Here is a 27,904-nt window from a genome sequence, read left to right as displayed (position 1 = left end):
CTGAGAAGCCACCTTGGGCTCCCCAACTGCTGCTCCCATGCCTCAGTGGCAACGTGTGTATTTGTGTGTGCCGGGGGCACTTTGGTTTAGTCTCACACACTCAAAGTGTTTGTGTGTTCCTTTTGTTTCACTTGTCACCCCATGGTTGTAGATGACAGGTAGTGGGATGGTCAGTCATTTGGGGTTGTAATAAAGCCCCAGGGGTTGGAATCCCCTGGGTTTCTGCCTATTTCCCTCTAAGCTGGTTGAAACTGAGGGCTATGTCTGAACAGTGGTTATTTCCTCTGTCCTTAAAACCTGGCCAGGGGCCCTCCTCCTCAGGATATCTTCACACACATCACAGACGTGGCCTCTGTGTAAGATTCATGACCTTTGTTACCACAACCTTAGGTACAAATAATATCCAGGTAGGTAGATAACAAGTAAACAGTACAGGCACAGAACAGTTTTCTCCAGCCTCTCCAGAAATCTGATTCCTATACCCTGCATTGACCCCATCTCCACCCAAAAAGAAGGGTCTTTCTCTTGGTTCCCAGGCATGGAGAGTGCAAGGCATGTGCATCCAACAGTGGCCAGAAAGCTCCCCTGAGCTGGTACTCAAGACCTATCAACTTGGTCAACTTTTACTCTGTGTCAATCAAGGTCAGAGTCATAAACAGGTGGCACAAGAGCTATGCTTGCCCACAGATGTGTTAGTTTCAGTCCACACAGTGCATTCAAGTTTTTCAATCAGTTGCCAACATTTTTAAATTCGGAGATTTCTCAAGATCAGATCTGGCACTACCAGGCCACATCTCCCAGGGTCCTCCTTCAGTGAGAGACTGGCTAGCAGATACTCTTTAGATAGGGCAGGTACCTCTAGAGATCGTTTCCTCTCTCTCCCTCTCTCTCTCACTTCTTTCCTCCCTTTTCCTGCCTTGCTTCCCAGGCCTTTGTGTGTACTAGCTGGTAGTAGGTGCTTAGTAGCCCTGAGTATGAAAAGATATACCTAGACCCAGCCATCAGGGAGTTTACTATCAGGCATATGAAGTAGAGCTTTATAAAGTGGGGAGGGTTTAGGGGTAGGGGAGGTATTCCATGCAGAGGGAACAGCATAAACAGCAAACAGAATGCCAGAGGACTACAGGGGTAAGAGTCGTGGCCAAGGAGTATCTTCCAAGGGGACAGGTCCATTATCAGGAACCCAGTCCATCCAGCCCACCCAACAGATGTGGGGCTGAATGGCTTAATAATTCACAACAGAGAATTTGATCAGCAGGAGGTGGATGGGAAGGAGCTGGGCTTTGGAATCACAAAGATCCGTGTCCAAGTCCTTGAGCCTCCACAAGTCGCTCTGGTTTCCGAGACTCTTTAGAACTGGAATATGAATAACGGCTTTACAGCACCACGGTGAGGGCTAAAGGAGAGCGTGTACGGAAAGTGCCCGCACGACGCTCGGCACACAGTAGGGGCTCCGCAGTCCACAGTACCCGACCCGCCCACGCCGAGCGCGTAGTAGGCGTGAAGTGACGAACGGGCAGACCAGCCCGGGAACCACAGAAAGGGGCCGGGCGTCCGTGCTCCGACGGGTGGGGTGGGTGGGGCCGCCTGGTGGGGCCGCCCGGGGTCTCGGCCTCACGTGACCCCTTGGCCGTGTCTCAGCGACGCGCACGCGCAGACTGCGGCCAGCCTTCGGAGCGCGCGCCCCACGGGCGACCCGGGGGCACAGCTGCGCGTGCGCTGAAGGACTGGCCGGCGCGCAGCTCAAGTTGAGACGCGGGCGTGAGGCCGAACGAGTCCGTCAGCCAGGCTTTGTGAGAGGTTGGCGCCCGCCCTTTTCAGAGAGCGGTTCTTAGTGCTTGGCCGAGGTCACGTTGATGAGGCGCGAGGAACCCTTAATCCGTGTGTGAGAAAGAGCCCGGGCGAGCCTGGGAGGGGGCTTGGGTCTGAGGTAACGGCCCGGAGCGGCCTGGTGCTCTAGTGAGGTTGGCGCCTTTCTCTGAGGGAGATTTCTGGGCCTGGCCCCACCACGCCGCAGCCGCCCCCTGGGGCAGTCTTCGCAGCCCGGGGTCCCTTTGGCCGCCCAGCACGCGTGAGGCACAGGCTGTGCCCTCCGCAGGGCCTTGTGGTCGGGCGGCCGCCTGGTGCTCAGGTCGCCGGCGGCGAGGGGGAGAGGGAGAGCCGAGCGGGCAGGGAGGGAGTTGGCGGCGGCGGGCCTCGGCGGGTGCCGAGCTGCGTGCAGATCCCCTTCCTCAGGCGAATGAGCAGCGAAGAGGCGAGGATCCTCGTCCAGGTTCGCTAGGGACTGCTCTTGCCGCCGCACCACACCCAGCACGGAATGCTGCCTCTGGCAGAGATCCAGTCACCTGAGGTCCCCAGCTCCCCTCACCGCACCCTCTTTAAAAAAAGGAAGAATCTTTTCCCGATAACAGTGTTCATTCTGGTCTATAACCACCCTCTAGCCTAAGCTTAGCTGCCGTGAAAACAAGACCTCTTCGTTAAAACATATCTTGTCGCATCATGTCTTAATGATTTGAATGAGTTTCTGGCTGTCAGATGCCTGATTGAACCTAGGAAGTAGATATTTGAGTCATGGCATTCAGTGAGGTCTCAGGTCCTTGAATCTTGGCATCTGGGAAAGCAGACAGAAAGATTCAAGCAGGTATGCTTTGCTGTAATGTACATCCTTGACTTTCCTGAACTTTGGTTCCTTCATCTGCATATCTGCACGTAGTAAACCTAGAACAGTATCCAACAGGCTACCTAGAATCTCTTCGGATAGTTCACGGGCTCCTTAAAATTGAGCATGTCCAGATATGGACTCAATATCTTCCCCTCAAAAACAACTTTCCAAGGCTCCTTTTTTAGGGGGAATGTGGCACTTTTATTTCTTCAGTCATTTGTTCAAGCAATTCACCATCATCCTTGTCTGTCCTCCCTCACCCCATCAAGTCACCATATCATGACTAGACATCTTCCTAGGCATTTTCTACACCAGTCCACTTATCTTCATCTCCGTTTTCATCACTGTAAACCAGGCTATTAGCCCCTGCCTAGGACCACAGGAGTCTCCTAGCTGATCCTTTATCATCTGTTCTTGTTCTGGATTATTTCCCACATTGCAACCAGAGGGATTGTTTTAGTTTGTTGGTTTGTTTGTTTGCTTAAACTCACAGCCATGGTCATGTCATCTCTTTATTATGCCCTTCAGTGCCTTCCTGTTGCTCTTTGGATAGACTCCACAATCCATACCCTGGCCTGTAAGGAAGGCCCTCATCCCTTCTCTATACTTTCTTGCTGAATGGTCTCATCCATTCCAGTAGCTTCAAGTACCATCTAAACACTGATGACCCAAATTTATATTTCTATCTTTATTTCCATTCCTTGCATACTAGGAGACTGCCCCATTGACATATTCACTGGGATGTCTAACAGGCCTCTCACACTTAACCAAAACGGGACAGAAAGAGAAAGGCCAATAAATCTCTTTCACCAGACTCTTTCCCCATCTCATTAAAGGGTCTGTACCATTATCTACCTAACAGCAAAGGCCAAAATCAAGAGCCATCCTCGATTCCCACATTTAGTCCATCAGTCTTAAATATACCCCAGGTCTAACTATTCACTAACTACTAAGACCCCCAGAGTCCAAATCAGAAGCATTTCTCCTGGACTATTTCAGATCTTCCTAACTGGTCTCCCTGCTTCTACTCTTGTACTATTACAGTTCATCTTCCTCTTGGCAGCCAGAGTGCTATTTCTAAAGCATAAATCATATAATTTCCTTTTTATAAAACCCTTAGTGTAAAATCTGAACCCTTTACAGTGGCCTATAGGCCTCACATGGCCTGGCTCCTGCCTGTCCCTCTGACTTCATCTCCCTGCACTCTGTCTCCATTCTCTGTGCTCTATCACACTGACTTTTCTATCTGTTAAACTACCCATCACAGGGTATCTGTGCTTGCTGTTTTTTCCTGCTTGGGATGCTTTTCCCTTTGACGTTGCTATTTCACTTTCCATTAAGACCTTAACTCAGTTGTGATGTCTTCTAAAAGGCCTTCACTGGTCACACTAGCTAAAGCAGACTCCCAGTCACTATCTACTACAAAACCCTGTTTATTTTCTTCATAGTACTTATAGTACTTAACATTACACTTACTTGTTTATATGTCTATTGTTGCTCTCCACACCTCCTGAAATGTAAGCTCTTAAAGACAAGAAATCAAGTCTTGTTACCCATTCTGTCAGTGCTCAGAACAATGCCTGATACATGGTAGGCTCTCAAATGTGTGTTGACGTACTACTTATCTCTGTATTCTTATCTCAATAGCCGTGTCCTTCTTGCTGACTGTGTTCCAGAAGTACTGTAATTCTCTTTTTTGAAAGTACGTTGCTCTCTCATGAGGACGCTTGTATCTGCTGTTTCCTGTACCCACATCAGACCCCACGCCCACTCTCTATTTGTGTCTCCCCAACTCATTCTTCAGATATGAGTCACTTAGAGTGGTCTTCCCTGACTTCCATTGTAGGTTAGGATTCTCTGTCATGTTTCCATATCACCCTATCCTTTTTTGTAGCAGTCATCACACTTAAAATTATTTGTAAGCTCTTTGCAGGTAGGGACTAAATTCTTATTCTTCCCCCACTTTATTTCCAGCACTTAAGTTTCTGGAACATAGAGGCATGCAGTTATTTGTGAACTAAGTGAATGAATATTGAGTGAACACAAGATTGAGAAGATCGGGGGGAGGGTATAGCTCAGTGATAGAGGGCATGTTTAGCATGCACAAGGTCCTGGGTTCGGTCTCCATCACCTCCATTAAAATAAGCAAATAATCCTAATTACCTCACCACCAAAAAAAAAAAAAATAGATTGAGCGGATCAAATCAGGTCCAAACTAGGAGAGCAGTTAGCATGGAGTGTAAGTTAGCTGATCTGCCCTGCCTACTTCAATAGATGTCTTTGGATCTTGTGAGATGGGGCTAGGAAAGCATTGTATAAACTAAAAGCACTTTATAAGATTTTTTTTTATCGGATCAGATGCATATGGTCTTTCAAAGTACAAAGCTTTATGTTTCTTAGTAATAATGCCTGATTCTGTTATTTTAGAGCTATACTTATGTGGTAAAATATGAAAAGTTGAGGCTAATACTGAGTCTAGGTTAATTCATAAGATAACTGTATACTTGACACTCTTCTTTCAGCTGGACTATCTTGCTTTAGCAATACATCTGAGTTTTAATTTTGCCCTTGATGTCTAATCTTGGTCAGATTAGATGATCTCCTCAGGTTAGGTTCATCTTTTTGTAAACCTAGTAAATACAATTCTTATCTCCTCAATAACTCACCAAAATTAGATTAAAGTCAGTAAAATATAAAATTTCCTATATGAAATTTGCTCTTTATATAAAAGTAATTTAGTTTTCTTAGTAACTTAATTTCTTCAGAATCTGCCATTATTTCATGCCAAGAACAAAGCTGTATATTTTAGAAGCTTTCTTTTCACATTTTTCTGTATCTGTCGTCTGTCACTAAGACCCTTGAGATTTGTACATCAAGGACTCAGAGTTTATAGCTCAAAATTGTAAAAGATGTTCCTTTTTCTCTAGCTAAGGATATTCTCTTCACTATTTGCCCTTCTGAAACTACTGATGCTTTTTTTTTTAAATCTTCTTCCTTACATGTACTGCTTCAGAGTAATTCACCCAATGGTGTAGCCAATAAAATGTCCATCATTGCCAGCAATTTTATATCCAAATGCTTTTAGGGTTCTTGGGATTAGTAGGGTTTTTAGAGTGCTTCAGTGAATTCAGTGTGATGTGAATGCTAATAGTTTGATCTTCATGTAACAAGATGCAACTAATGGGCAGGGTGGTGAGATGAAATATACCATTCTATTGCATTTCCAGAATAAGGAGCACAGTCCTGGACCTATTGACCGAAGGTAATTTTTCCATTAGATTTTAGGATGGTTAAGATGGAAATGGAAGAGCCACTTAGGTGCAAAGAGTAACTTAAAAGATCGACTTAGACTCCTATCTGGCCTATTGAGTTGTTCACTAAGGCCTTTTGATATAATTTCGAGGCATCTTCTTACCTCTCTGTTAGAAGATTTAGTTACTCCTCCCCTCACAAACAAAGCAAAACAAAATCTGACTGTTCCAGTGGCAAATATATTCCTGAACAAAAGCCAGTGGTGTTTTAAAGATTGTGCCTTACCAGAAAGATAAGTAGAAACCTAATGAGAAAGAGAATGACATCAGTAAGCGTGGCAGTATCTTTGGTAGTCTTAGATCAGCTTCCTCCTGTCCTATATCTTAATACTTGCTTTTAAAAAGGCTATTTTTGGGTAACCTATGTGAGAGCACTACAATAAGCACTTATATATGCATTACTTCATTAATCATCCTAATCACCCTGCAAGATCAGGAAACTGAGAAATAATTCCTTTTGAAAGTAGAGCTTGAAGACAAACAAATGTAAATGTAGCCCTTCATACCCCTAGATGTAATCCTAAGAAGCTTTAATCAAAAAAATTTCCATTTTTGTTTGATTCCTTTGTACCCAGATTGAGCTTGCCTTAAGTCATCCAGAGTTATGAGAGTGACCAGGGTTATAGTTTAGTAAAATGACTGACTGGGTGATGTGTTGTGATAGAAAATGTGTGGGCCAAAGGAATCAACAATCTTGGGGGGCTAATCCTGGTTCCATACTGAGTTATGTGACCTTGTGGAAGTTATTTCCTTCTTTGATGAATTCACTTCCCTTTTACCCCATCTAAAATGAAGGGCACTTCTAGCTATAGGCAACCATAAATCTCAAGTTATAAATATAGACTTTCAGAGAGTCTGGATATGCTTCAGCAAAGGCAGGCTAGCCAAAGACTGAAACTAGCCGAAGACTTTTGAAGGTAGAAGGAGAAATTGGACATCTGTCCTCAATCTCAGTTCTAAAACTTAGGGGCTAAATTCATAGCATCAGTGGGATTTTCCCTATTTTGTTGCCCACACTCTTTAGTGGTCACAGAGCCTATTGTGTTAGGTCTGCTCAGTAAACATAATTTGAATAAATGCTTATGAAAGCTCTTTTATTCTTTAGTGCTGTGGAGGGTTTTACATCAAATATTACCAGATATATTTAGTGACTTACTTCCTATGATCATCTTCAACTTCAGTAGTCAGTATCATTATCCTCATACCGGATTCAGCCCTGCTTCAGGTTCTATGCACTGACTCAGATGTTTCTTTACGTGAAACTAATTACTAAAACCTTGAAAAATCTTTCTTACAGCAGTGCCAGTGTGTCATTTAAATCTATTATTGGGGATTTTCAAGGAAAGATTCTTAATTAGGATTTGTGAGATCTTGCACTGACATTAAAGCTAATCAGTTTTGCTGATTATCTTGAATTTGCTAGTAAAGCATTAAGAGAGAAACTCTTCAAATCTATCAAAACAGCTAATGTTTATAGAATAGTCCAGAGTTTATGAAGTGCCATTTAGAGTATTATCTCATTTAATCCCCACAGTAATCCCAGGGGTAGATGGAATCCCCATTTGTAGATGTAGAAATCTGAGAAATGAAGAGGCTAAGTGACTTGGTCAGGGTCTAATGACTGCTAAGAGGCAGGGCTAGGGCTCAAGCCTTGGTCCTCCATTTCCAAATCCTATGTCTTTCCCACTATCCCATGTTGCCTATAACTTCTCTTGTTTTAAAGGCATCATGTTTTGTGATCACCTAAAATTGGTTGAGAGTCTGACCCTTCATCTGCAAGATCCCATCAATTTAATAATAGTTCTTGAGACATAGTGTCACCATGACTGCAGTACTCATGTTGGAAAACAACCTTATGAAATCTTTGAACCACTACTACTATGTAGTTGTTTGGGATTATACAGTCTAATCTTTATTTTCAAATAAGGCAATTAGTGTGTGGTGTTTGTTTCTGAAGCGGGCAGCCAGCAATTAACAGGAACAGGCCCCAGCTAGAAGAGAGTTGTTTTTACTTCTTTCAGACAGCCAGCTGTGGCACAGCACATGAAGTTTCCTCTCTGGATTGTCATTTCCAGCAAATGTTCTTCATTTCCTTTGCTCTGATGCCCTCAGTCCTTAGTCTGTGGAAAGAAGTGACTGCATTTTAGAAGAACCTTCTGAATTATTAAGGGCTAATTATTTGTGGCAGCGACCTAAGTCTCACCAGGTGGGCTCCCTGCCTATTTAGCACAGCCACCAAAAACACCATCAAATCTAGCCTGGGTTCCTGCCATGCCTTGGACATGGGGAATTTGCAATTTTTTTCTCAGGATATGAACAGTATTTCCCCTCTGGTAACTCTGCAGTTGGCACCAACTATTTCTTTTCACTTTTGACTGTAATTCCAGTCTAAATAGTCTCGGGCTCTGGCTCCAGCCTCCTGTCACTCTAATCCCAGGCAGTCAGGATCAGACACTGGGATATCTCTTTACTGGCAGCCCCAGACTTGAACTTAAGAAATTGTGGGAAATTCCATTCTTTGGGCACATAGATCTTCTGACTTTACCATTCTAGAGTTTTCCCTGCTGAGTAGACATGGTATCAGGGTAATGCAGAAGAAAGAATAATGAAAATAGTCCTTTATGTATGTATAATATTTTAGTACTTATAAAATAATTTTATGTTCGTTATCTCATTTTTTTCTTCCTAATAATCCCAGAAAGCAGAGTGGAAAAGTGATTAAGAGCATCAAGTCTGAATTTATACTGCCTCAGTTTGAATCCTAGTTCCAACATTCATAGCCATTGGAAGCTTTCTTCATCTCTCAGTGCCTCAATTTCTTCATCTATCAAATTTAGACTACTTATTTCATAGGCTTGTTGTGAAGATTAAGTGAAATTATATATAAAGTACTTAGAAGAGGGTATGACAAAAAGTTGTTGTTGTTATTTTATAAATAAGAAAACCAAAACCCAGAGAAATTATATATGGACAATTGAGCTGAAATTAAAACCTAATTTATTCTTACTTTGTGCTTGTTCTATCTATCCCATACCAGCTGCCTCTAAATCAATACCTCTCACTGTATATAGGTTGATTTGATCCTAGGAACTCTGGACTCTTACTCTCATTATTTAGTATTTAAACTTCCATATGAAGAGACAGAAAGTGCAGGATTTATTATCTCTACTTTACAAATAAAAAGAGGCACAGAAAAGTCTGGTGACTTAGAAAATCACAGTGTGCTTGAGTCTTACTTCTGAGTGCATACCAAATGCCCTCTTGGAGTAAAATAGACATGCCATACTTCTCTTTCCATTTCTCCCTTCTCCTGAGTTTCCCACAGAGAGGGCCTTAAATGAGCAGAGATTCTGGAATAAGAAAATTAAAACTAATTACTGCTAGGAGGATGGTAGGCACTCTTGTGGCATAGGGCACTCTCATAAGTGGTGAAGAGGAAGAATAGTTGAGAGGTAGGGAAGATAAGGTATTCCTTGGCAACACTGGAAAACGTTAGTATACATCCTGATTTACTGCATTGGTTGTGGCAGGGACGTGTGCTAAACTTCATCTAAAATTAATAGCAGAGGTCTTTCTGATTGTGCTTCTTATTGGTGCATCCTTTGAATTGTTTCATTATTTGACTTCAGTCCTCTTTACATTGGCATAGGTTCCAGGGAAAATGGGGACAAGGGAGAAAAATAGATTCAAGAGATATTTTGGAGGTAGATTGAGCCCTAACAAAAATCCTGTGAGTCATCAGATGTTAGTATCATTAATTTCATGGAAGAGAAGTAAATTGCACAAGGTTATAAGATAAACAAAACTTCAACTCAGATCTTTTGACTTCAAGTATAGAGATTGTCCCCAAACACCATATATCCTGTCCATGCAGGTAAGAAAATGGTCCAGGTAATTAACGTCAGAACTGAGCCTGGGACATGGGCAATGGTACTGAGAACTAGACATTTTACTCATGAAGAAGTACTACAGATTGGGCAGGCTCTCTTTCCTGTACATAAGGAACCATCTTTAGCTGTTAAATAATTCTCTAATGTCTCTACTTTATTTAGGCTATCGTTTGGAAGCAATGAGTTTAAAACCTTTCACCTACCCGTTTCCAGAGACAAGGTTTCTTCATGCGGGATCCAATGTATATAAATTCAAAATCAGATATGGCAACAACATCAGGTAATTTTAAAGTTAGGAGAGTAGCCTTTGCAAACACAGGTTAGTACATTCCTACAGGTCATTCCTTCTCTGCCTTCACCTAATCTGGGAGACTGACTGAAGCAGCACCTTGTAGGACTCTTTCCCAAGTATTTTATATTCTGTATATGTATTATTCGTGTAAGTTTTTAAATTAGCGATGGCATACCTTTGGGGCAGTGGTTCTCAAATTTTTTTAATCTCAGGACCCCTGTGCACTCTTAGAATTGAGAATTCCAAAGAGTTTTTGATTAAGTGGGTTATACTTGTCAGTATTTATCAGATAGATAAAATAATAAACTTATTAATTTTAAAATAATGTATCATTAAATGTTAATGAATAACATTTTATTAAAAATAACTTTTTTTTAAGAATTAATGAGAAGATTGGTATTGTTTAACCCCCTGGGACTTACCCCAGGAATGCAAGGATAGTTCAACATATAAAAATCAATTAATATAATACATTACATCAATAGAAAGAAGGGGAAGAAAACACATGATCATCTCAATTGATGCAAAAAAGGCACTTGATCAAATCCAACACTCTTTTATGATAAAAACACTCAATAAACTAGGAGTAGAAGGGAACTTCCCTCAACATAAAGGCCACATATAAAAAACCCACAGCTAACATCATACTCAGTTGTGAAAAACTTAAAGCTTTTTCATTAAGATCAGGAGCAAGACAAGGGTGCTCACTTTTATCATTTCTATTCAACATAGTACCAGAGTTCTAGCCAGAGCAATTAGTCATGAAAAAGAAATAAAATGCATACAAATTAGAAAAGAAGAAGTGAAACTATCTCTCTTTGCAGATCACATGATTTTATATACAGAAAACCCTAAAGAATCCACACAAACTAACAAAAACTATTAGAGATGATCAGTGAATTCAGCAAAGTTTCAGGATACTAACTCAGTTTTAGTGTATACAACATTGATTTGTATACAGTAGCAACAAACAATCTGAAAATTAGGAAAACAATTTCATTTGTAATAGCATCAAAAAGAAAAAATACTTAGCAATAAATTTAACCAGTGAGATGCAAGATTTGCACACTGAAAACTACAAAGTACTGCTGAAAGAAATAAAAGGAGACCTAAGTAGACATCTTGTGTTCATAGATTGGAAGACTTAGTATTATTGAGATGAAAACAGTACTCAAAGCAATCAGCAGATTCAAAGCAATCCATGTCAAAAATCCTAAATGGCTTTTTTTTTGCAAAAATGTACAAACCAATCCTAAAATTTATATGGAGTTTCAAGGAACCCCAAATTGCCAAAATAACCTTGAAAAAGAACAAAGTTGGAATACTCATACTTCCCAATTTAAAAACTTACAACAAAGCCTCAAGTAAGCAAAAAATATGGTACTGGCCATTTCCTCAAATAAAGCAAGACTTTTGATCTTGCCATTTGTGACAACATGGAGGTCATTATGCTAAGTGAAGCAGGACAGAAAAAAGACAAATACTGCATGATCTCACTTATAGGTGGAATCTAAAGAAAAAACTCCCAAAACAAAAAACTGAAATTATAGATACAAGGAACAGATTGGTGGTTGCCAGAGGTGGGGTGTAGGGGTGAGCAAAATGGGTGAAAAAGTGGTCAAAAGGTACAAGCTTCTAGTTATAAAATCAGTAAGTCCTGGGGGTGTAATGTTCAGCATGGTGACTGTAGTTAATAATACCATATTGCATATTTGAAAGTTGCTAAGAGAATAGATCTTAAAACTTATTATCACAAAAAAAAATTTTTTGTAACTGTGCAGTGACGGATGTTAAATAGAGTTATTGTGATCAATCATTTTGCAGTGTATTCAAATATTGAATTGTTATGTTATACACCTGAAATTAATGTTATATGTCAGTTATGCCTCAGTTAATAAAAAGGTTAAGACAAATGCACACACACACGCACAAATTATGGTACTGGTATAAGGACAGACTATAGACCAATAGTATAGAATTGAGAGCCCAGAAGTAAATATCTATAGTCAATTGATTTCTGACTAGAATGCTAAGACCATTCAATGAGGAGAGAACAGTCTCTAACAAATGGTTTTGAGAAAACTGAATATCCACATTCAGAAGAATAAAGTTAGACCCTTACCTTACACAATATACAATAGTTAACCAAAAAGGAATCAAAGACCTAAATTTAAGAGAGTAAGTCATAAAAAAAACTTAGAAAAAACATAGGGGCAAATCTTGATTTTGGATTTATCAGTGGTGTCTTAAAATACCAAACACACAGGCAACAAAAGATATTAGATAAATTGGACTTATTTAATTTTTTTGATTGGGCATTTAAGAACACTACCAACAGAATGAAAAGGCAAATCACAGATGGGAGAAAATATTTGCAAATCATATATCTGATAAGAGCTTAATATCTAGAATATATAAAGAACTACAACTTACCAACAAAAAGATAAGCAATCCAATTAAAAATGGACAAAAGACTTAAACAGACATTTCTCTAAAGATATACAAATGGCCAGTAAGCACAAGTCTCATTAGTCACTAGGAAAATACGAATCAAAACCACAATGATATGCCACTTTACACCTACTAGGATGGCTATAATTTAGAAAACAAAAAATACCAGTTGTTGGCAAGGGTATGGAAATATTGGAACCCTCATACATTGCTAGTGGGAATGTAAAATGGGGCAGCCTTTATGGAAAATAGTTTGGCAGTTCCTCAAAAAGGTAAACATAGAATTAACATATGACCCAGCAATTTCATTCCTAGGTGTATGCTAGTTGCAAAAATACAAATATTGTATGATTCCGCTTATATGAAGTATTAAAATAGGAAAAGTGATAGAGACAGGAAGTAAACTAGAGGTCACTAAGGGCTAGGTGGAGGGGAGAATGAGGAGTTATTGCTTAGTAAGTACAGTGTTTCTATTTGTGGAGATGAGCTTTGTAATTTTTTGGCGGGGGGAGGGGGAGAATAATTGGTGGAGATACTAGAGATTGAACCCAGGACCTTGTGCATGCTAGGCATGCACTCTACCACTGAGCTATACCGTTCCTCACAATAAGCTTTCGAAATAGGTAGTGGTGGTTGTACACCATGGTTGTGAATGTAATTAATACCACTGAATTGTATACTTAAAAATGGTTAAAATGGAAAATTTTAGGTTATATATATTTTTCCACAATTTAAAATGTATTAATTAACTTTAAAATAGTAATATATCTATTAGGTGTTAACACATTTTTATTAAAAATGATTATATTTTCCAGGGGAGGGTGTAGTTCAGTGGTAGAGTGCATGCCTAGCATGCACAGTGTCCTGGGTTCAATCCCTAGTACCTCCATTAAAAAGTAAATAAACCTAATTACCTCTCTCCCCCAGAAAAACAAACAAACAAAAATAACTATATTTTCCAAAACAAAAAATTAATGAGAAGATTAGCATTGTTTTAAATTTCTGAAAATCTCATTAATGTCTGCCTTAATAGAAAACTGCTAGATTATCATATTTGCTTCTACCTTTAATCTGTTATGAATTTTTTTCTTTTGGTTGAATTGTATGAAAAAAATCTGGCCTTACACAGATTTGTAGTTGGGAAAGTTAGGAATATATTAATAGCCTTCTCAGATCATTGTGGATATTATTCTTTGACCCTACATCAAAATTTGACAAGTGGTAGTTTTGTTTTTTTAAACGTGGCAGGTTTTTAAAGGTTAGTTACAATGTGGAATCTGAAGTTTAATCACTGAACTTTCTGAACTCTGCTACATTAAAATCCATTGGTCTACCTTGTTCTTTGAATGAATCTTTTACCTAGAGTTGTTCTGTAATGTGATGTTTCACTGGCCATTTGGTAAATATTGGTTCACTGACTCATGCAGATCATTCAGATGTCAACACATTTCATCATACAATAACAAAAAATCATATTTGCTAATATCACTACCATTCTTATCAGAAAAATATTTTTAAGTATTTGGAAGCTGTCAACCTCACAGTCATGGATAGAATTTTTCTAAAATTCAAAATTTTGCTTGAAATCCCAAAATTTATCCTTGACAACAAATACTGTCAGTTGTTTTCCTTGCATTGATAAGCTGATTGTTCATTTTTGAGAAAATGTCTGTCACATTCCCAAGTCTGAATAACAACTATAGTTTGTTTGTCTTCTGATCATTCAAGTAAAATGTCATTCCATGAAAAAAGCAGGTAGTTCAATTTGCAACTTGAATAGTCGCACAAATGCTTTTCCTCAAGACAACCATCATGTTTTGGTATGCAGCTGAAGTGCTCTGTGCATACATCCTGTTTTATTACATAGTATATGTAAAAGACCTGTTTTCAAGGTTGAGATTTATAGGATTTTTAATTTTTTTACTACTTCCTCTACAATATTAAATGAAACCATTTTTTTCCTGTGTAACAGAAAAGATAACTATAACTGCTAGTACAGTTTAGTGCATCTGGCTAGATTTATGCTAAGGCATCAGCAATTTTGCTCACCATTGATTTTACACTACTGATTACAAATCTTAATATAGTGAAAAAGGCAAATAACATCTTAGTATTATTATGAAACTAATTTTGCATTTGGAGACTCCTTGAAAGTGTCTTGAGGACTCCTAGGGGTTCACAGACTACACTTGTACAACATTTCTAACAAATAATTAACTTTCACAGTGGGAATTTCAGGTCTTGGCACACTCGTTAATGGAGAAGATATTTTCCAACAGCTTTGTATCCGTTCTCAGACCACACCACCTAGGTGATCTCTTCTTCCCTTGAGCACTGGGTCAGCACACACAATTGTTACTTAGTTATGTTCCCTTAGCTCAGGGGAAGTGTCATTTTTGCTCTACTAGAGTCTGTTGTCTACAGAGCTTTCCTTCTTGGCTTACTTATCTCTCGTCTGTTTACTTCTAGAGGGGAAGATGTAGAAAATAAGGATGTCATCGTCCAGGAGCTGGAGGTAGGGAAAGAAGCAGACAACTTCTGGGAATATTATTCTTTAAGCTGAGGATGCATCCTTATTCAGATTTTAATTATTTCCTGCAAACTGAGTCACAACCTCTACTTGATTACTTGGCTTCTCCCTGCCACATTTCCTCTGCAAAGAAACGTTACTGTTTTTCCAGGGAAATTAAAGCCTGTATTCTTTCTCAGTTCTCCTAGTTGAAGTGTCAGCACCTTTGAGGCTAAGAGTTATTTTGTTTCCACTAGAATTCCCAGCCACAGGCAGCTCTCTTTTGTGGCAGCTGGCACAGACAAAGCTTCCGGAAGACTGATGCCTTCCAGGGCTCTGGGAAACCTCACCATCCCAACCACTGCCTGGTACTTGACGTTCAGGAAACTCAACTGTAAATACACAGACAAGGCTGCTGTGTCTTCATTTTAATTGGAAACATTTGCAGTTGCTTTATTCCCACTTCATTTTCATTCCTTTTCTACCCAGCTCCTGTAACTTTAGGTTCTCTCACAGGAAGAAGACTGAGCAAGTGGACAAATTTGTAAATGGGTGAAAGCATTGGACACGAAATTAGAGTTCTGGGAGCCGACCCTGGATTCCAGTCCTCCTTAGCCACTAGTTAGCTATGTGAACCTGGGCAAATCACATAGCTCTCTGGGTCTTAATTGCCTCAGTTGTAACTAGTGGATTCTTTTCTAACTTCACAGCTGAGTGATCTATGACTGTTGTGATTTATGAAGGCATATGCTGCCACATTTCAAAGCATTTTAATATAATTAAATACACAAACACAAAACTGTGAAACCAAAAATCTGAGTCAAAGTTGTAAAGGTACTTGTGGCTCTTCAGCTATGTGTTGAAAAATACATTAGGATCTTCCAGGACCTCAAAGGCATCATTATAAATAACATTTATGTTCATATAGGACCATGACAATTTTCTGCTCATTTTAATTATGAGTAGAGTAAAATTTATTTCACTTTGCTTCACTTAATTTGGACAGAAAAGCTCAAAGCAACATAGTAAGAGAGAACATAGACTTTAGAGGCAGTGAAACCTGGATTTGAACTCTGGTTCTGCCTTCACAGTGTGACTTCAGGAAAGTTACCTACCTTCTCTGAGTCTGTTTCCTTACCTGTCAATGAGATTGAAAAATAATCCAGTTTTCAAGATTGTGGTGAGGATTAGAAATAGATGTGTGCAATTCCTGCCATATAGTAGCTCAATTAATGATAGCTAGAGAGCACTTACATAAATTTATAACTATATTAAAAGGTTTCAAAGAGCTTTTTATGTTCTTTCTCTTACTCTCATTAGTTTTAGGCAAATATTATCATCCCCTTTCATTCATTTAGAAAGCATTTATTGATAGGCAATGTATCCCAAAGGTTAGGAGCATATGCTCCAGAACCCCACTGCCTAGGTTCATACCTTAGCTACACCATTGCTACTTGTGTAACCTTCAATAAGTTATTTTACCCCTTTGTCTCAGTTTCCTCATTGGTAAAATGGGGATGATAGAACTGTCTATCTTACAAGGTTTTTATGAGTATTAAATTAATATGTATAAAAATAGTAATACTTGCCATAGTGATTACTCAATAAATGCTAGCTATTAAAATTATAAGCTAGATACTATGCTAATAGAGATAACATAAAGATAAACATGGCATAGTTTCTGTTTTCTGTGAGCCCAAATATGAGGAAAATGAGTCTTAGAGACGAAATGACAAAGCTGAGACTGAAATTCACATATTTTTCCCACAAAAATTCAGTAGTCTTTTTATGATACCAAATTGTTTAATTATTGTATACTAACAAGCATAGGTTAATTAGAGATAAATTAATATTTTAAGCGAGTGGAAGAAAAGGTTTGACTTAAGTAAAAGCAAAATAAGTATATATCAGTAAATACCAGTGTTATTCATTAATTCAGCATATATTTACTGAGGACCTGTTATGCTCCACCTACTATGGTAGACACCATAGAAGGGATGCTAAGGTAAATCAAGTATATTCTACTTTAAGGAGATTTCTCAGTAAGGAAAATAAAAATATATACATGGAATTTAGTAAAGACCCAAGGCTAACTACTGTAATATTTGAGACCAATAGTTAATGCCACTTGGGAAATCAGGGAAAACTTTCTGGAGGAGATGGCTTTTGAATTGTACCATAAAAGGACAGGTAGAATTTCATCATATGCTGATGAGTTCAAAGGGTATTTTAGGCAGAGGGAAGACACAACGCAAGAGCACAGACATGGAGAAATAGAAGGCATATTCAGGGAACGGCTCAGCTTTAAAAGAATATAGGATATAACAAGGATAAATTGATAGATTGGTTGAGATTAGACAGTATTAAAATCATTTCTTTTTTTTTTTCAGGATTCTATTCGTGTGGTCTTGGGAAACTTGGACAATCTGCAACCATTTGCTACAGAACACTTCATTGTATTTCCCTGTATCCTTTCTTTCCTGGGTGGAAATGAACTATGACTCACATTGTAGATTCAAAAGGAAGCAACAAACCCATAGGCAGTTTGGAGGGTAGGTCAAGGAAAGGAGAGGGAGACTTTTCTCTAAAATAGCACTCAGGGATTTGTGCTGGCTTCTTTCGTCACTCCTTAACACATTACCCAGATAAAAGCAAATGGGAGAGTGTGTCCCACCTGAAATTCAAACATGGGGAAATTGTCTTGGTTCCCTACCCATTTGTTTTCACTCTGTATGTGGAGATGAAATGGTTTCATGAAAATCTGTCATCTAGTAAGTAGAATGACAGAAGTGTGGGTGGTGGGGAAGAAAAAAGGGAAGGTTGAACATCCATGGATCAGCAGTGCAAATTTAATATGGCAAAACAGGCAGTCAGACTGGGCCCCAACACTGCACAGTGCAGAAGTCAGGAGCATGTGCTTCAACCCAGACTGTGTGGTTCAAATCTTGGTGGCTTTGCCACTTAATAGCTGTATGACCTTAGATAAATTACTCAATCTTTCTATGCCTCCTTTGTTAAATGGTGAATAGTAATAATAGTACTTATCTTATTGAGTTGTTAAAAATATTAAATGTATAAATACTGGAAGATGGAAAGTGCAAAGTCTGACCTAGAGTGATCACTCAGTGAAAGATACTATATAAATTATTCCTTCCACTTTAGAATATTTAATGGCTCACCTTAGTGGTGTCTTAGAGATATCTCCCAATTTTTAATCTCTGAGGGTCATTACCATTTTTAGAAATAGAGGGATGAGGAAACACATGCCAATTTGATTTGAAAAAAGGTATAAAAGCCTTACCTCAGAATATCTCCCCAATTCATTTGTCACTGAAACCAGATATTCCATTTTTTCCTTTTGTAATAGGGATCATCCACTTTATGTGACATATAATAAGAGTATAGTGTGAATCAAAATATTTTTAGATAACAATAGTTTTTAAATAAGGGAGGAAGAAAGTTTGAAGACAGTATTTCTAGGAAAAGTGGTCTCAGGTGGATGAGAGAAGGGCACACACCAAAGTTTTGTCTAGGACCAGTTCTGAGAAATCTATGGTGTCCAGAAATCCAGGTGAAACAGTCTTGATCCATTATGACACTGAAATTTCCTGTTGTAGGAAAACCAATAAACAACAGTCCTCTTGGGTTGGTAAGTTTCCCTTTTTTGTATGAAATGAAAATTGCCTTTATTGCCTCTTGTTGTCTAAAAAGTCCTGCTCTTGTCTCTTCTTTTTTGCCTCTTGGTTGCTGCCCAAGTCCAATCAGAATTGTATACGTGAGACATTCTTTTTCCCCTGGCTAGATTTCTGAGACTATGTCTCTAACAGAATATCTATCCTTACTTGCAAAGCTGGTGTTAAAAGTTGCCTTTGGCAGTTTAAAGATGGGGAGTTCTCTTCACTGTGCCTTCATTTGAGCAACCCTGGAAAAGGAGGAGTCACAGGAGTCTGGTTCCTCTCTGAAGGTCCTAGCAGAGAAGAAAGCAGCAGGAGCCATGATGAGGAAACGAAAACGCATAGAAGTGCCCGGCTCCCCCAGCAGGCCACGGCTGGACAGGTCAGTGGTCTCAGGAGAGGGGCTAACCCCTGCATCCTAGTTAGGCTTTGCCAGCTACTGCTGCTGGTTGATCTTGTATTTGGGTGAGTCACTCTCTCTCTCAGGGCTTCATTCACACCTGCCTAGTGCATATTCTAGTAGATGGACTAAGGAAAGGAAGCAAGTTGATATTTGCGATGTAATTTTTTGTTTTTTATTGAAGTCTAGTTGATTTACAATGTTGTATTAGCTTCTGGTGTACAGCATAGTGATTCAGTTATACATATATATATACTCTTTTTCATTAATAGGTTATTACAAGCTATTGAATATAGTTCCCTGTGCTATACAGTTGGACCTTGTTATCTATTTTATATCTAACAGTTTGTATCTGCTATTCCCAAACTCCTAATTTATCCCCCTCCCTTCCCCTTTGGTAACTATAAGTTTGTTTTCTGTGTCTGTGAGTCTATTTATGTTTTGTAAATAAGTTCATTTGTGTCATTTTTTTAGATTCCACATGTAAGTGGTATCATGATATTTCTCTTTCTATGTCTGACTTTACTTCACTTAGTATAGTAATCTCTAGGTCCATCCATGTTGCTGCAAATGGCATTATTTCGTTCTTTTTTGACTGAGTAGTATTCTACTATATATTATATATTTTTATTAAAAATATATTTAATATATGTAAAATATATAATGGAATACTACTCAGTCATAAAGAAGTATATGTGTACATATATATATATATATATATATATATATATATACACACACCACAACTTCTTTATCCAATCATCTGTCAATAGACATTTAGGTTTCTTCCATGTCTTGGTAACTACTGCTGCACTGAACATTGGGGTACATGTATCTTTTCAACTTAGAGTTTTCTCTGGATATATGCTCAGGACTGGGATTGCTGGATCATATGGTAACTCTATTTTTAGTTTTTTAAGGAATCCCCATACTGTTTTCCATAGTGGCTGCACCAAATTGCATTCCTACCAACAGTGTAGGAGGGTTCCCTTTTCTCTACACCTTTTCCAGCATTTATCATTTGTGGACTTTTTAATGATGGCCATGAAGATCAGTGTGAGGTGATACCTCATTGTAGTTTTGATTTGTATTTCACTGATAATTAGCCATAATGAGCATCTTTTCATGTGCCTATTGGCCATCTGTATGTCTTCTTTGGAGAAATGTCTGTTTAGGTCTTCTGCCTATTTTTTGATTGGCTTGTTTATTTTTTTGTATTGAGTTGTATGAGCTGTTCATATATTCTGGAAGTTAAGCCCTTGTCAGTCACATCACTAGCAAATATATTCTCCCAGTCCCAGGTTGTCTTTTCACTTGTTTGTGGTTTCCTTTGCTGTGCAAAAGCTTATAAGTTTGATTAAGTCCCATTTGTTCATTTTTGCTTTTACTTCTTTTGCCTTGGTAGACTGCACAGAACATTGCTAAGATTTATGTCAAAGAATGTTTTGCCTATGTTCTCTTATAGAGGATTTATGGCATCCTGTCTTATGTTTAAGTCTTTAAGCCATTTTGAGCTTATTTTTGTAAATGGTGTGAGGGAGTGTTCTAACTTCATTGATTTACATGCAGCTGTTCAGCTTTCCCAATAACACTTGCCAAAGAAACTGTCTTTTCTCTATTGTATATTCAAAATGTCTCCTTTGTCAAAGATTAATTGACTGTAGGTGTATGGGTTTATTTCTGGGCTCTGTATTTTGTTCCATTGATTCATATGTCTGCTTTTGTGCCAATAGCATGCTGTTTTGATTACTGTAGCTTTGTAGTATTGTCTGAAGTCTGGGAGGGTTATGCCTCCAGCTTCGTATTTTTTCCTTCAGTATGCAATGTAATTTGAACACAGTCCCTTCCTCAGCAAAGTAGAATTCTTCTGTTCATCAAGATGAAGGCTGGGGGGAAATGCAACCAGATCTAAACACTTGACTACAAGTCAGTGAGTGCTTACTATGGTTGCACTATCAAGAAACACAGTCACAAGGCACAAGATACGAAGTCCCAGGATATTATACAAGAACATAGAGAAACCTTCAAAAGAGTGAGAACAAATAAAATATAATCCTATTTTACCCAGTGAGCAATAAGCTTTTGGAAATCTACCTTAAAATGTAGTCCAGGCCAGGACAGGTTGCGGCAAAAACAGAATGGTGGAAAGTTGTTCTGCAGGTGGTGAAACTTGAGAATGAGTCCAGTGAATTCAGTCTGCACCTAGGACCAAGAAGTGCTGGTGATAGGAATCCTGACTTGTAGCAAAGCAGGAATAGCCAAGAGGCTTGAAGCCTCCATTTTGGTTCCAATGTCTACAAGAGGGAATGCATCAGTTATTGGAGGGGAGTACTGAGCACAGCCCTTCATATATTGAAGTTACTACTGGGGAGGCTGCTAATTTTCTTCTTTTGATTTTCTGTCAGGGACAGAATGAGTCTGTAAAACAACTCAGTCATTTATATTAGCACCTAGATAGGGATACTGGGATAATCCAACGTGTGGTTTGTGCTCCAGCCCAAAGTACTTTCAGCTCAGGTTTAGAAACAGCAGCTGTTTTTTTCCTAGTACTATGTGGGCCCCAAGATACACAGGAGCAGTGAGGATAGACCTCAAAGGAGCTGACCTCTACACCCTCAAAATGCACTTGTCAGTGGAGAGTTAGGCAGTTCCCTTCCCAGCCAGGTGAAATGTGAGGGTATTTGGAGGTGTGAAGCTTTGCTCAGTTCCATTTGACTAAATTTGCCATGGCAACAAGGCCTCACATCTTCCCTTTCTCTGTGTTTTGATGCACAACCAAGTATTTCAAAATCTAATACCTGCTGTCAATCACATTTTCCTTTTCTCAGCCCCTACATCCCAAATTGTGGTTCTGCTGTGAATTAAAGCAGCACCCAGGGAGAATTTGGCTATACAATTTAGTCTGCAGGCCAGGAGTGGCATAAAAATAGCCAACCTGCTGAAATATTCATTTGGGCCACATTTACTTGAATGTGGTGATGTTGTTGCTGCCAGTAACATTTCCTGGGCTTTTTTCTCCCACCTCAGGGCCAAGATGGGGACTTCCAGCCAACGGCTCAGCAAAAAGAAGCCCCCTATGGAAACCAGGAGGGTAAGCACCAAAATGGAGACTTCAAGACTCTTGGCTATTCCTGCTCTGTTACAAGTCAGGATTCCTGTTACCAGCACATCTTGGTCCTAATTACAGACCGAATTCACTGGACTCATTCTCAGGTTTCACCATCTGCAGAACAACTTTCCACCATTCCACCCTTGCCACAATCTGTCCTAAAAGTAGCTGCATAATACACACATCGATGAATCCTTTTGTTAGCTTAAAAACTGCTTTCTTATACTCCGCAGTTGAAGTAAGAAAATAGGTCTCTTGCATTGAGGTGGGATCCAGTTTAGAATTTTTTTAGAAACCTTTTTTCTTTCATCTGCACTGGAGTCTGAGTCTCGGAACATAATAGGTTTTACAAACAAGCTAGATATATATCAACTCAGGACACTGGTAAGAGAAGACATTTAGAGCAGTGATGGGCTGGCCCCAGTAGTATTTGATTCATTTTATGAGGTCTGTTCTCCATTTAGATATTCATACATCTACTTCTCCTCCATTTGGGGACTTCTTTTCTATAATAGTCTCTAAAATAGCGCCCTTTTTCTTCAAATAGCTGTTGAATGTGCCTTTTCTTTTTTCTATCCCATCTCACCAAAGAGGGTCTAACCTTAAGTATCCAAACACTCACAGATCACCTCCCCCATCTTCCCAAGATCCATGACATGATCAGTTATGGAGCAAACATTTACATATTCATTCAGCAAACATTTGTTGAGTGTCTGCTATATGTCAAATACTAAGGCTATCATGCTTTCCCTTAAAAATGCCAAAAGTGTAAAGCTGAACAGACAATTACTGATAGATGTGCTGTGTTGTAAGAATAAAAGAAGCACAGGGTACAAAGGGACCACAAATGAGAACCTCACTCAGACCAAGTGGATGTGAGATTGAGTTCCCAGAGTAGCTCAAAGAACTAAAGCTAAGAGGAAAGAATACAATAGTTTTGGTGACTGGAAGCCGATACACCTGGTGTATAGAGTACAGTGCTGAGAAATGTTACTGGAGAGGTCAGCACGGCCTGGATCATAAAAGGCCTTAAAGCCACCTTCAAGATCACAGGAATTCCCTACAACGTTTTAAAAAGTAGAAAAGTGAAGTGATTTTCATTTCTAAACAATTCTGTCTCTGGCTTGCAAGGCATTGTGTTAAGTGCTGAGATGCACCCAAACATATAAAACCTAGTTTTTTCCCAGGAGCTTATCATTTAGTTGGGGAAAGAATGAACCCTTAAGGACTCATACCTCTCCCTCTGTGGGCAGGGGCAGGGTATTGAGCCCTGTTGTGCCCATGGCTGACTGGCCCATGGAGTAATTTTAGACATATGGTTCCCTTCTTCTATACTTGTCATCCTTTAGAGAGGGAAGAAGGAAAAATGAGAAAGTACAAGAAAGTACATGAAGCTCTGGAGAACAAAGACACTTTATACAACCAAGATAATTACTATTAAAGGAACATTTCCCTCACTCTCTACCCTTTGTACCTTCCTATTCTTAGTTTGACACATCATCTCCCTCAAGAACAGTACCCACAGTTTCTTACTCAACATAATTACCTTTTCATCCTGATACTGGATTTAGGAAAAAAACTCTGAGAAAAAAAAAAAAGAACATGTTTATTGATTTTGACTCAAAGCCCAGAGACAGCCTCCATTGTAGACCCTGTTCCCAGAGAGCGGACTTCTCCTAAATTAAAGTGATCACAGTGATTCTTAGTGTAAGTCACTTGAGCTGGAAGAATTGATTTGCTCCTATGGTCCAATGCTTAATATCTTCTCTCCCCTTTGGGAGAAGGTAGTGTGTAAGAACACAGTCAGTGTGGATTGTGCACATCTGAATGCATTGGGAGCCTGTGCAGAGAAGGCTTAGAAGATTACAACACATATCTGAATAAGGTCTCTGTTTCACAAGAGGTGTTTTGAAGAGAATGGGAAGGAAGGTCAGACTTACTACCTTTGTTATGTCAGCTCCTAGACCTAGAGATCCAGACTTTAAAAGGATAAAAAATAGGAGAGAGCAGGTGAGTGATCCAGAAGTGAACAGACTGTGTTTTGTTTTTGTTTTTGTTTTTGTTTTTGTTTTTGTTTTTGTTTTTGTTTTGTCTCCTCTGCTTGAACTGCACTTCTAAGCAGATCTGGCCCTGAACATACAGGGCACAACCTTGCATCAGGTTTTCAGGGTATTATGTCTTATTGGATGTCCTAGATGGTATCTTCAGTCTTATTTCAGGCTATAATGGTTTTCCTCTCTTATATCATTTGCCTGAGGAGACCTCTGTTAAGATTTCAGGAGAGCACAAAGCACAAAGGCTAAACTATCTTATGAGGGAAATCTCCCCTGTTCAGAGGTAGGCTATTCCTCTGCCCTAGGGCCTTTGCCCTTCTGGTCACCACTGCCAAGCTTAGTAGATGCTTTCATTAGGGCCAGTGCAGCAGGATTTAGACCTCAAACCACAGTTTCACTACATCTGTAAGAATCATTCCCTCAAGCTAGAAATCAGAGCTGGGCCCTCTAAGTTCCATCTCTACCCTATCTAGAAGAAGTAAGAGATGATCTCCTTCCTCCCCAGAGTTTCCTTTATATTTTATAGGAATATGACTTAGGTGGCTGCCTTTGGGGTCTGGAATTTGAGAGGTTTATGGAAAAGCTTATCAGAAATATCAGCCTGTGCTCTGTCCTGGGAGCTTATTGTGCCTCTGCCCTCCCAGAGCCACCTGACAGTCCGTGGCCCCTTGCTATATATCTTTCCCCAGTAAAATGGCTCAAGGAATTCGCCAGCATTGCTGGGTAGTCAGGCCCTCGGGTTCTGCCTGGGTGAGGGGAGTGAACAGTTGGCAAAGATTCTCAAAGAAAATGTATAAACCATGTTTCTGACTATCTGGTGTCTACTAGAATATTATAGGCTTGGAACCAGGTTGTAGGATGCCCCCTTCAAAGTACAAAGGAAGTTCTATAGAGCAGTAGCACAGGGAATATAATAAGGTTGCATTGTAGCGTGTCGGCTGGATAGTCATGTTTCTGCTGCCCTGGCTGTAGCCTTGCTGATCATATGTACTTGTTAATGGCAGCATGCCCTTGTGCATCATGTCCTTGTCTGGAATGCCCTATTCTCTCTGACCCCTTGATGCCATCCACCACGGCCCCATCTAAATAATACTTCTCCTGTGAAGTCTTCCGTGACTAACTACTACCCACTCTACTCATGTTCCCCTCAGCAGCCACCACAAACTGCATGGACTGATGGGGCGGTCTTATCACACTGTCTTATAATGCCTAGTTTATATGTCAGTTTTACCACAGACAGTATACTATTCTCCAAAGTAAAGCAAAGGTCCTCTTGGTTTCTGAAACCTCAATATTCTGTCCTTGGCAATAGTTGGCACTAAGAAACGTGGAATGGTAAGTTAAACCCAGCTTGGTTTGTTCTCAGCTCTTAAATATTATGATTTTAGAGGGACAGTGTTTGGGAAGCTGCTATGGGAAAAGGACACTCCTAAGAAGGAAAACCACCTGCCTGGGTAGTCAGAAGCCAGGCCCCAGCACTGATGTGAAATCACCTTACCAGCAAATAGTGTTCAGACCACCAAGCTATAAAGGAGTAAAGTTTAAGACTTCTTGGTCTTTTTATCAGAACAGGGAAAGAAAAACCCAGCAAGAATGGCAGGAGACCCCAGCGTTTGATATCACTGATGTCCAACACCAGGGTAGGTTCTGGGAAATTCGTATTTATTCTTCTCTAATTATCATGCTGTCCTCTTTAGTTCTCTGATGAGCAGAGCAGCACAGAGCTCTGAGTCTGGGCACACTCGGTGGATGATGTGCCTTGCTCCCTGGAGGTGCTTGTTGGTCATCCTCCAGTCCAGGGGCCGGCTCTTGAGTGTTAGAAGTCCCCACAGCTCCCAAAGGAGTGAAGGAGGCAATGCATGTCCTTCTTGTGTTTCTGATAGTGAAACTGATCTCCCACAGTTCCCAACATTTCCACATGGGGTGATAAGTTTTACAGAGTTGGGAGGGATGTGTTTTACTTTCTGTCTTGGAGAACAACCTCTGGGATGCTGTTCTCCTCTACCCTTTGGGGCATTAATGTTAATATTGAAGGTGCAGATAGATGCTTGGCAAGGGCTGGAAATGTATGTCGAAGTGTTGCCCTTTCAACTTGCTGATCTTTCACTCAGCATAAGGATTCAGTATGTACTGCAGTTATCATAAACAAAGGCATGTAAGCAAGTAAATTCTTTAACAAATTTTCATTCCATAGAAGACACACCAGCTGTGGTGGGTAACTGGGATTTGAGCAGTGTAAAAATCTCGGGGGCTTAACCTAAAAAATACTCCAAGGTCAGAATAGCATCTTACTGAGCTGAGATGAAATTGGGAAGATCAGAATAAACAATTCACCTGGCTTCAAACAGTCCTGGTGTGAGGCTGTCCTTGGCTCAGATTCAGTGTCCTGCCTTCGGCTCACATGAAGGTAGCCCATGGACTAACACCTTTTCCCTGCCTGAGTGTTTTCCTTGCAGATTCTAAGTGGGAGGATAGCCCAGCAGGGAAGATTATCCCACCATTGAAGCAAAACAATCCACCTCCACCTGAAGGACCCACAGAGCTGGGAACCAGTGGCTTCTTTGGGTTTCTAAGGTAGGACAGACTGCTCTCCTGCCATCAAACTGAGATCCAGGGCAGTGTAGCTCCAAAATCTTCATTGACTCTCTCAAGAAAATTAGAATAGAAAAAGGAGATTACCTGCATAATCTCTATTTTGTCCAGGATGGATGAAAGAAATGAGATTGAGACTAAGGGCCCTAACCATGAATTTAACAAAGACTGTGTCTTGTCCATTTTTATACAGCCTACCCTACCCAATGTGCCCAGCATTGGGCCTGATTCCATAAGGCTGCTTGGACAGAGACTATCCTTATTGTGCTTTGGCTATTCAGATGATTTGGTTACCAGAATTTTTCCATTCTTCCCTCTAAATCTAGCCTCTGTCTTCCGAGTCCTTTTTGCTGAGTACAGTTAGCAAATCCCTTTATCTGTCTAGAGCTCAGTCATCCCTTTGCGGTTCTCCTTCTTCTTTTCTACCTCCTGAGTATAATCTAACTTGGGTGCCTTTTCAAATGCTGTTTCAGTCTTGAATTTCCATTCAGTGGTCCCTCAGAGCAGAATGCCCTAGCTAATGGAGCCCTATGGGACCTGGGAGAAGGGAAGTGGACCTCAAGAGTCTCAACCTGCTCTGCTCTCCTTCCTGCAGCTCTCTCTTCCCATTTCGGTATTTCTTCAGAAAGAGCAGCCAGTGAGCCTTCTAAATGCAGCGGTGGGAAGAGCATTGTCTCTTGCAGTGACTCCTCCCACTCCATCCTCTGCTTATGACACTCCAGTCATGAAAAATGAGGGCCCCAAACTCCCTGAGTCCTCCTGTGGGTTTGTCCTGTCATTTACCTCTTTACAATGGAATGTTTTTTCTAATTTAAAATGCTAAGAAAAGAACGTAACTTTCTAAAATGCTCTAGTCTGAGAATTTTACTGCCCTGTAGGCCAGTTAGGTCTTTCATCTCCAGCACTTAGGTTCCTAATGACAATAAATTATTTATGAAGAGTTATTGACTGAATTTAGTG

The 27,904-nt window shown here is 39.9% G+C and overlaps 1 protein-coding gene across 5 annotated transcripts; it reads left to right on the top strand.

Moving 5' to 3' along the window:
- The first annotated feature begins 1,692 nt into the window (after positions 1–1,692).
- MAJIN (membrane anchored junction protein) lies at positions 1,693–27,884 on the top strand. Of its 5 annotated transcripts, none has more exons than XM_072970248.1 (11): positions 1,695–1,800; positions 10,026–10,143; positions 15,076–15,121; positions 17,506–17,581; positions 17,761–17,886; positions 18,733–18,764; positions 19,080–19,171; positions 22,217–22,280; positions 25,920–25,992; positions 26,809–26,926; positions 27,540–27,884. In XM_072970248.1, the coding sequence occupies exons 2-11, from the start codon at positions 10,043–10,045 to the stop codon at positions 27,583–27,585; spliced, it is 774 nt and encodes a 257-aa protein (XP_072826349.1). In that variant the 5' UTR covers positions 1,695–1,800; positions 10,026–10,042; the 3' UTR covers positions 27,586–27,884. The 5 variants fall into 5 exon arrangements, 4 of the variants coding, with proteins under 4 accessions (XP_072826352.1, XP_072826349.1, XP_072826350.1 ...); XM_072970249.1 differs by having other exon boundaries at positions 1,794–1,885; XM_072970250.1 differs by lacking the exon at positions 1,695–1,800 and adding an exon at positions 5,905–5,924.
- The last annotated feature ends 20 nt before the right edge of the window (positions 27,885–27,904 follow it).

Source organism: Vicugna pacos, chromosome 10, assembly GCF_048564905.1.
Source record: "Vicugna pacos chromosome 10, VicPac4, whole genome shotgun sequence".
Taxonomy (NCBI): Eukaryota; Metazoa; Chordata; class Mammalia; order Artiodactyla; family Camelidae; genus Vicugna; species Vicugna pacos.
Note: the sequence above shows the minus strand (reverse complement) of the source record. Positions and strands in the feature narration are given on the sequence as shown.